Source organism: Borostomias antarcticus (genome assembly GCF_949987555.1).
Source record: "Borostomias antarcticus genome assembly, chromosome: 1".
Taxonomy (NCBI): domain Eukaryota; kingdom Metazoa; phylum Chordata; class Actinopteri; order Stomiiformes; family Stomiidae; genus Borostomias; species Borostomias antarcticus.
In genome coordinates this window covers 51,520,724-51,531,406 of record NC_140234.1, presented here as the reverse complement: position 1 = coordinate 51,531,406, position 10,683 = coordinate 51,520,724, and the positions used below count along the sequence as shown (strand labels likewise).

General features: G+C 44.2%; 1 protein-coding gene across 1 annotated transcript; it reads right to left on the bottom strand.

The window, feature by feature from the left end:
• Positions 1 to 1,207: 1,207 nt before the first annotated feature.
• abhd15a (abhydrolase domain containing 15a) lies at positions 1,208 to 10,408 on the bottom strand. The gene is made up of 3 exons (XM_084446501.1): positions 9,194 to 10,408; positions 3,858 to 4,210; positions 1,208 to 2,994 (listed from the first exon to the last, which is right to left on the bottom strand). Exons 1-3 carry the CDS (start codon positions 9,833 to 9,835, stop codon positions 2,349 to 2,351), a joined length of 1,641 nt encoding a protein of 546 aa, XP_084302627.1. The 5' UTR covers positions 9,836 to 10,408; the 3' UTR covers positions 1,208 to 2,348.
• Positions 10,409 to 10,683: the final 275 nt, after the last annotated feature.

Genomic DNA, 10,683 nt, shown 5'->3' with positions numbered 1-10,683 from the left:
TTTCTAAAGGCTACCTTCCCCTTCATTGTGTGAAGGCCCTGTCTCTTGTTGTTGACATTTAGCAATTTAGAAAAATTAACCACAAAACAGAACAGGCAGCCTATACCCGCCGTGTTTGTATAATACTCTATTGTGTTCATTGTACTTGTAGCTACAGTAACACATGTGGGCACTAAATATTAATTATGACTTGATTTTATCTTTATGGATAGATAAACATGCACATGGCCCTGAGCAGGGTTTGACATATTCCGAGCTGTCAAGGGAATAGCACTGTGCCATGCATGGACACAGTGCTCAACATCATGTTGACAGAGCGTGCGTGTTCTCAAAAATATATAATTTTATCATATCACCATGTTCTCAAAAATATATAATTATCACCATCATATAGTTACCTATAATTGTTTCCCCGCTACAAGGCAATTATATAGCATATTCAAAATAGTTACCATGAAAGAACACGTTTTATACCCAAGTACTGTATATATTCATTCCAGTAGTAGGATAAATTAGCCTATTGTAATCAAACCAATATATTAACTAAAGGCTACTTTAATTAAAATCTCTATTCAATACCTATCCCCTCTCAATGCCTATCATATCCAGTCCATTTGGAATTATTAGATAAGACACATACAATCAATTTTTCAGTTGATTAATGTCTTTTAAAGGCTTTAATCAAGGATTTTAATCATTCAAATGATTACATTGCTGTTACCATTGACTATACAGCAGGTGTCGTGTAAAATGTGACTAGCTGAATGTTCCAGAGGGAGGGACTCCAATGTCCAAGTGATCCAGCTGTCTGCCTGGATTAGGGTCTGCAGAGACACCCACTGGTGGTGGACATCTCATCAAAACACAGGCCACACAGACACACACATGCATAAAGACACTCACCAACACACACACACACACACACACACACACAAGCAGAGACAGTGCCTGGGCACAAAACTATTTTAGGGGTGTCTATGGGGATAAACTCCTCATGGATTTGGTCCTCATACAAGAGCAACTACTGTGGTTCACAGGCGTGTATCACAGAGATAAAGTCTTTACTTTGGTTGCAGAAATATTGTTTGCTAGAAATGATTTACTGTAGTTTAAATTGCCCGCAAGAATGGTCTCTTTCACAAAGTAGCCTACAGCCTACAGCCTAGCCCTATCTACCCATGTCTGCTCAAAACATCAACACAACAAATCTTTGTCATCTATTTTAATACATTGTTCCATTAACCAATCACATAATTTAACACATTTAAAGGAGCATAACATGGTCAAAAAGTACAGAAATAACCTTTTAACAAAAAAAAAACTGGCAAGTAAATTTTCTTTGTGTACCTTCCTTTTACAGTCAACAGTTTGAATTACAAGATGTGAAAAACCCACAAAGCAGTTCCACCCAGTTTAGTAAAGCATCATGACACCATTACACATGCGTTCCTCTCTAAGATGATTGGATCATCATATAAAAACGGCAGTGATGAGGAATGTTGGCATTTCCAATAGGAAGTTATTTAACTAGATGATGAAGAACAACTGTACTCATTAATCATTTAAATATTGTGACATTGTAGGTAATGTTGCCATGACGTTATCGCATCATCATGATGCTACAATCACAAAGCAATGCTGCCTACAGTACCAAGCCAACATGCCCAAGGGGTAGGACTCTCCCACCAGGCAATGGAGTATTATAAGACTGCATGAGACATTATAACACAACATATAGTTTACAACCAAAGCTTTATATCGTCTGTGTGGTGTGTGGTTAGTTTCTCTTAGTTCCTAACCATAATAGGCTTGCATAATATTCTTAATAATAGCCTTCTTCATAGGGAAGATTTGGATCCAACCAGCAGCTCCTATATTTCCTTTGCTAGATCCCACCATGTCACTCTGCCTCCCATTAACTGTCACACAAGAAGAAACAAAATGAGGAACCCCAAACAACGGGTCGCTTCTGCTCTGCTACACATTGGGACATGAGTTGAATTACAGGTAAAGGTCATATACGACTGCATTACTCTCTCTAAGGATATTGTGTGTTGTGTAACCGAATGCTGCTTCAGGATAAGAACTCTTACCCTTCTCTCTCGTTCTCTGTCTGGTTCAACTGGGACAGCTTTTAAAACATTCTTATCAGTGCTTCTACAGTATTACTGCGGCCATTTTCCATAATAACAGCCTAGTAGGCATTACCTCGGTCAAGGTACAGTATGCCCATTGATAGTGAATGTGAAGTCTCTCCTTGCAATACAAAGCACTTAGAGCACTTTGAAAGCTCTTCCAAACACCAGTCATTATCATGTATTGAATGTCCATTATCAGACGCTAGGTGCTCATCGTGTGTAGGACCTCTGCCAGTTATAGATGGCGTGGATGTTATGGGAGCAAGCAGGAAGTCTCTTACAGGTGCTGACGCTCCGATGACGGAAAGTCCTCCCCCCGCCGGCGCCCCCCAAGCCCCGCCTCCTCGCCGCCTGCTGTTTGGCCCGCTCCTCCGCCGCAAAGAAGTCTGTGGTCGCCCGGAAAAACTCGAGCAGAGCCCGGTGGCTCCAGCTGGTCCCAGGGGTCCCAGCACCACCACCCGCCCCACCGGTGCCGCCTTCTGGCTGGGTGGAGAAGCCGCAGTGACCCCCTCGGCCGGTCAGCAGCAGGAAGAAGTGGGGGTTGCTTTCGAAGAGTTCCAGGGGTAGCGTGGACCGGGGGTCTCCCCTGATGGGGTCATCCTGGGCACAAATGCTGAGCACTGGGATGGCAACTTCGTCCACGTCCCTTAGAGGCTCGTTGCGTTCCCAGTAGGCCTCCCAGGCAGCATTGTTGCTATTGCTGGTGCTGCCCCCTGTTGGTACAGAGGAAGACACTGCAGGATCAAGCGCAACTTTAGGGCTGGACTGGCAGAACAGCGCTTCCTCCAGAACGCGTAGAGAGCAGCTGGAGAACAGGGTATCTGTGTGTACGGTCTCTCCCAGCACTGTCCGGTACCTAGGCAAGTCATCAGAGTGATGCACACACACACACACACACACACACACACACACACACACACACACACACACACAAATAGTCCGTTAATCAATATTGATGAGCTACATGGCTCTCAACCCCTTTCTTAGTATTGATTATAAAAAACCCTTCTTAGGTCACGTTGGCCTAAAAGATCAATACAACTACTGTTCACTGGCCACCGGTATCCATGGATACATGATTATCTTCATCTGTTCTTGCAAGCTGTATATATGACAGTGGTGGACTTGCTCTTTCATCATCTGTTCTGTTTTCTTTCATTCACAGTCAGCCTTTCTTTGTCTGCCCAGCTTCCTTCTCTGTTATCTGTCACGATACGTCACTTTAATGGTGAGAATACCTGGTCTGGCTCATCCCTCTTCCCACACGTACACACAGGCACACACACACAGACAAACAAACACACACACACACATAGAAGAACATACATACAGTACATACACACACACTCTCTCTCTCAGTACCTTCTGTCTTAACTATTTCTCTGTCCTCTGTCTGTAAGCCATCTGCACAGTGCACACGCAGGTGCCATCTGCATACACACACACACACACACACACACACACACACACACACACACACACACACACACACACACACACACACAGTCAATATTTCTCCATCCCCCTCTTCTTCTCTCCCATACTCCTCTACCATATCCCACCTGCTAGAATGTATCTTTTAATGGTGTTTTGAAGGTTCTCCCTCTCTCTCTCTCTCTCTCTCTGTCCCTCTCTCTCTCTCTCTCACACACACACACACACACACACACACACACACACACACAGTCTCTCCCTCTATTTACATCCCCCTTCGCTCACCTGCTGAGGCACATCTTCTGGTAGACCACAGCCACCCACTGCAGGGGCCAGCGCAGCCCTCCTTCGAACCAGCTCTGGCAGCGGAACACTGGCGAGAGGCAGCCGGCCGCCGTCACGTAGCTGGACGAGCCGCACTCCCCCAGATAGGACAGCAGCAGGCCTGAGCCCGTGCTCTCGCTGACGGCGTACAGGCGCCCGGCCGGCTGGCGGTAACGTATGTAGCGCACGGCCTCCCGGAGGTCAGCGGGGTCGCCGAACTGCTGCAGTTTGAGGGTGGTGAGGGGCGTGGCGTTGTGGCTGCGGCGATTGAAGACCACGGGGAGGTAGCCGTGGGAGAGCGCCACCTCGCAGAGCTGGGGGGGCAGAGGTGAAGGGTCAGGGTAAGGCCTTGGTAAAGTCTTGTAGCAGACGATAAACCACAACAGACCCATTTTGTTTGTTGATTACCTGTGCCACCAGTACTGACAGAAAGAAATGAAAAGAAAAAAACCGAGGTAGAAATCAGTGGATCTAAGTACATTAGAATCTTGACAGTCAAGAATAACAATAGTTTCTATTCACGATGGAGCTCATCAGAAGGCATTGTTCAACACACCATATACTGATATACAATAGAATCTGATTGCCAGGTACAGAGAAAGCTCACCATATAAAAGCATTCAAGAGTTTAAAAAAAGAATTGAATTGATTAAATTCACTAGAGCTGGCCACTCTCTAACCAGGCAGCTCTGAGAGGCGCAGCCTACCGTGACTGAGGAGTTACACATGAGAAAGCTACAGTCAGACAGAGAGCGCTGCTGGCATCGTCTGTATTGTAGCCATCTGTCTTTATGGGTCTGTAAGAGGGCCCTGGGAAATTCACAAAGAGATTGGGGAATGCTGTAGTGTTGGGCACCTTGTTCAAGACGCCTATTCATTCACCCCTTCATATTTAGTGTGAGTGAGTGAATTGAAGCATCATGGTGGTAGAAAACAAATATGAATCTGAGTAAGGGGGTCAGTTCTATTTCCAAAAAATATTGTTTTGCATTGTACATTCTTATAGACAATTCTGAGTTTAAATTCCTGGATAAAATGGACAGGAATGGATTCATATCTGTTTAGAAATAAGGCTGTGGTAAAACCACCTGTGAAATGGCTTCATCCTGTATACACAGTGTAAATAAATCAGAATCACATGGCGGCTTCTTCTCATTTGCAGAGCGGATGAGGATAATGGATTCATGTTATGATTTACTACTGTATAAGCAAGCGCTCATAACAGCTCTTGTCTCTACCACAGCCAATTTACTGTTCAAGTATTTGACATAACATCGCACCAAAAAATCTTGAAATTACAATAGGGATATGCACTAAGAGGCAGTGTGAGTTTGGTCATTTTTAAAGCATCATTTTTAAGAACCTTAATAGCACCATACCAATACAAAATGCTATGACAGCAGTTTATAAGGCTTCATAAGTTCATCAAGTTTTCTTCAAAGAGCAGGGAATCCAAAGACGCAGATTATGACTTTCTAGTAGTTTTCCCTGAGGGTTGTCTCGAGGTTATGAGGAATTCCTATTGCTCTGATGAAAGATACACACCTGCACACACACAAACACACACACACACACTGTCACATTCCTCACACACACGACAGTCCGCTAAAAATATTCACAAGCCATTGTGTAGCATAACCAAAGCCATTAGAACTTGACTTGTCAGTAGCCTACACATTATGTCATACTCATGTCAACCTGTGTTTGTACGGGACGTCATCACACAAGTTGAACAGGATTCCTTTCCTTTCAGAATTTTGATCTATACTAATCAACTGCTCTGAGTATTTTATCTTATCAAACGTGTGGAGGAAAATTCTGTAACTCATTCTTCTGGGTTGTTTGCCAACAACATTTAGTAGGCTAGACTAACATTTCAACTCCAAGGTCACCATCAGATCTGACACACTAGTTTTACACTTCTGAATCTGACCTATTAGTTGTCAAATATTGTAGTGTTACACAAAATTGATGATGTCCTTATTTTCAGTGTTGTTGTGTTACAGATTACTTTATACACAACTTGGTGTCTGGACATTGGGTTGTAAAATTCACACTCAGATAAGAGTTCACCAGGAGAGAGCATCTCTGGGCTGCAGAGGTGCTGTGAATAGTGTCCAAGACACACATACTGTACATGGGTCATGTTTATACCACAGTTGACTTCTATGTTGTGTGTGGCAGCAGCAGGGAGTGGGTAAAGAAGCGCCAGGAAGGAATCAGCAGTAGAACCTCTCTCGGTCACCTGTGAGTGCAAATCCATTGGGCATATTTTGAGTAAAATTAAATTAAATTAGTTAATGTGTTTTGTTTTCTTAATGCTTCTGTTGCTTTTATTGGATTGTTTCTTCATAGAATTATCTTGTACATTATTTGAATTCCATTTACAATAACTGTTTTTGTTTTGCGCATGAAATCTGTTGTTGAATTGAAATTGAATAGGCTTGGTGAGGTTGGGCTGATTTGATTAATTTGGGCTAGGACGTTCGGTCACATTCCCTGTTGCAGATTACACAGTAATTGTCCCCCACCCGGCGACAGCCGAAGGGGGGGGACTTTAGTTTGGCCGGTGTCACGTTGTCAGTGAGTGAGTCTGTCAGTCCTCCAGTAGTACCAGAATCCACCACGAAAGCAGCGCCTTTCCTATGCATTTTTCCATTGACAAGGACATTTAGATTTTTACATCAAAAACTATGCTTGGTGTCTCAGTATAGTCTCAGACAAGTTTACCTAGGAAACCATGAACTTTCTACATCCGCAGAGAGTAGAGCTTGAGGTGTTTAGTAGCGCTAGATATGTCTGTATTTCAACATTCATTATAGGACTTTTGACCATACAGGTGCATGGACTTGTTTAAGAACTAGCGAATGCTGCATCTAAGGGTCATGCCTCCCGATTCCAGATTGCCGGCATGCTATATAAAGTCACACATTATGCTGTCTTTCTTTGGTTCATTATAAACAAACAAAGCCAGAAAATAGAGGGGTCTTCTATATGGAAAAATAGTGGGATCTCAAGGGAACATGCACAATGGGTGGGGGACAACATGTTTACATGTGGACAGTACTTTCTTTGTGATGCATTCTACCGATATCATCTCTGTTGGACAAAAATATAAATGACAAAAAGGAAGCTGTACTGTCTGTCATGGTCAGAAATAATACTAGCTCTATAGATAAGCCATCATTGGTCTTTATGATACTGTTATTGTCTCACATGTCATAATTGGAAGGTGGCTTGTTATAACGTATAATACGGAGAGAATAGAACACGATCATGGCTCAATACTGAAACACATCTGTACATGACTGCTGTAGCAAAGTAAACCACTGCTTGACACCCATTAGCAAAATAATGTAGGTGCAATGACACTACAAAACCAAAATGTTTTGTTGTTTCGAGGCTAATATCAAGTTATGTAAATATCAATATCCAATACACCCACAACATCGACTATGATGAGTAACATCTGTAGCGTGCTCGTCACAAAGCCAGTGATTTTCACCAGTAAAACGAGGACCCCTGCAGGGGCACAGCATGCCACCTGAACGTTCTTTGCTGTGTGCACATCCATCATTTCTCAGGTGCAGAGGAAGGAAGTCTGAGGAGGGGACGCAGAGTGATCTATCATTCTGAAAAAGCATTGAATGACTCTTTTCACTCTCTTTCTCTCAGTCACAGACACACACGTGAAGAGCCAACTAACAGACCCTCACTGTCTCTCTGTCTCATGCATATTCTCTCTCTCTCTCTCTCTCTCTCGCTCACACACACACACACACACACACAAACACAAACACACACAAGCACACATACTGTACACACACACACACAAAGCTGTGTGGTAAGTCTTTCTCCGCTCTGACATCAGTAGTCTGAATTGTGAAAACATCTCGAGGCACCACAGTGAAAAGCTGCCCAATCACAGCCCACAAATGACATCATTATGCACACAAACATGCTTGGAGCTAACCCAGAAAATAAAGAACAAGAGATACATCTGACAATTTCCTGCACTCTCTCTCTCTCTCTCTCTCTCTCTCTTTCTCTGTCTGTCTGTCTCACTCCCTCTCGCTCTCTTCATTCTACCTCTCAGAACGTGCGTAAGTCATAGGATACATGACATTTGTTTCTCTCTTTTCTCCTCTGTCTCTTTCTCTCATGTTCTCAGTGCTATCTCCTAACAGGCCGATATTGAATCAGCTCTGTAAAGGTTTCCATTGTTGTCACTAGTGGTCAAGGCCTGGGTGGATTTCTTTCAGGAGTGAATGAAACAAGCTAGGCTGCTATAGGCACAGTGAGTGACTCATTGAAAAGCCAAAGGGCACTGACGTGTAACCTCTCTGAAACTTTAAAAGCCCCCACCCAGCCAAGCGAAAGCCTTGTAAAACCGACTCTCAATTATCATGATCAATTTATTGAATTGAAGGTCTGGTTTTAATGGCTGGCACAGCTCTCCTCTTCGTTTTCTTGCTAGCTTCCTCAGCATGCCAAGATGTGAGTAGAAGTAATACTAAACTTCAATGGGGCCCCGCTATCCTCCAATATCTACTTGTCTCCTCCTCTTTGGGTTTGCACTACTTCTCTTTATCAAGTTAATTCCTTATTCATCCTCTAGGTTCTTGTTTTGACAAGAGTTTTGTCAATGCAGGTATTAAAGTAGTTCCAGTTGGCCGATCACATTTTGTGAATTAGATTAGTGATTAGGGCATCATCAAGTTACGTGTAGGCTATAGATCAGTACAGAATAAATATTGTGATTTTTTTGCATGTTATAAAACCTCACAACTGATTCTGAATCAGTGCCCTGAGACTGGCTACAAATCTTTTTAGACATAAACAGCACTGTAACATCCCGAAAATGTGCTATAGAAACATATGTGTCCCACTGGGGAACATTTTAAAGGTTACAGATAGAACCTTTTTCAGGTCGGACACAGAATTATTACATTTTCAAACTGAGCAATTTACAGGGTTCTAGAGGCAAAGCTCCTTTTAGAACCCGAAACTGAATCTGTAGTCCTTTTCCCCCAGACAAGGTCAAATGGTAAGGTCAAGGTTCTACTATGGCTCTACACTCTTTGAGAGTATGTTCAGGCTGAGAAAGATAGGCCTAGAAAAATGAAGACCAGAACAGACATGTTTAACACATAGTTGAGAACAATTAAATCTGGAGCAGGTGGGCATGTGAAATGGCATGTAAGATTAGGCCTAAACTAAAGCATGCAAGTAGGCATATACAAAATACAAAACAGTCTAAGACTTGTTGTGGGCCAAAAGTGCATTTAATCAATTACCTTCAGAACATTTCGAGTGATTTTGCCAAATGAGTTGGGGATGATTAGAAGAATGGGACTCGTGGAGTTGCTGGACGTTCTCCTTCGTTTGTGGTAGGATGCACCGGCCATGGACACTGCCCAGTCCAGGGCTACTAGTCCATAGTCGCTCAACTGTAGGTGATCCCGCACGAAGTGCACCGGGCTCGCGTAAGGCCAGCACGCGCCGTAGATGGTCTGGAGTAATGCACTTGCCTGCCAAGTCCATCCTGTGCACGGCGAGAAACTGCTGATGGTCCGGCAATGTTTGAGGAGATAGTTGGCCAACGCGGAGGGCTTGCATATCAGAGCGACTGAGGAGACTTTCTCAATCTCACCTGCCCCAGCAGCGACAGATTGCGCACCGTCGTCCCCACCGTCGGAGACACACCTCTCCGAAAGCCTTTCCTTCGTTTGCCGCCGCGAAATTCCGAGCCCCTGGAGAAGTGCGTCCGGCTGGCTCCCCTGGAGAAGTGCGTCCGGCTGGCTCCCCTGGAGAAGTGCGTCCGGCTGGCTCCCCTGGAGAAGTGCGTCCGGCTGGCTCCCGGTACAGAAGTATTTCGAAACTGGCCAAATAACGGCCACCAGGACTACGATGCAGGAAACCACTAGCCATTCCAGCATTTGCACGGTCGCAAGGACACAATCTAGTTAAAGTAGACCTAATATGCTTTATCTAAAAATACCCTATAAAGTTCCTTTAGAAGTGAAGTCTGTAAAATATAAAGTCACAGTACAAAGACTATGCTGAACCATCATAAAGAACAGCGTGCGCGTAACCATATGCTTGATTTCGTTAAAGGCGAACGGGAATGCGCATCCCTCTCCAATGAAGTTTCGTAGACTAGTGACAGGCTACCTCGAGCTTCTTCTGGTTCAGCAGATTTAAGCTATGTGACTCATTGACTCAAACTTAACATGCATTCTTTGTCTCAGCCTTCAACCCGTCGCCTCTCTGATGGATTTCAAAACAATGCGCTCACCAGAGTTCCCTGGTAAATTACGCAACGGGTTCCTTGGGGCACCCTTCAAGTCCACGCGAATCCGCATGTAGCCCAGCCTACCGTGCTCGGTGTGGACCTTTTAATAAACGACAGGCATTTGTATGCGTCAACGTCAGTCGGTAAGATCCTGTGCAGAGCTCCTCGCTCGGTGCTGAACCCGCACAGCTCTGGGCGCGAGAAACGTCAGAATGCATTGAACGTCAGAATGCATTGAACGTCAGAATGCATTGCACTGTTCGTGTTTGAGGTGCGAGCCACACAGGCGCCTCCCATAACACCCAAAAGTGTCGGTGCCTTTTGCGAGTAATACCGTCTCCTCCCGTATCATTTTACATTGAGGATGTATTTGGTTCCTTCGGGGAATGAGAGTTACTCTTTGGTGACTGGATAGCGTACCTCTAAACAACTATAACAACTAGGCTATGCGGAATAACAACTATACGGAACTACGGAATTTGAAGAGGTATT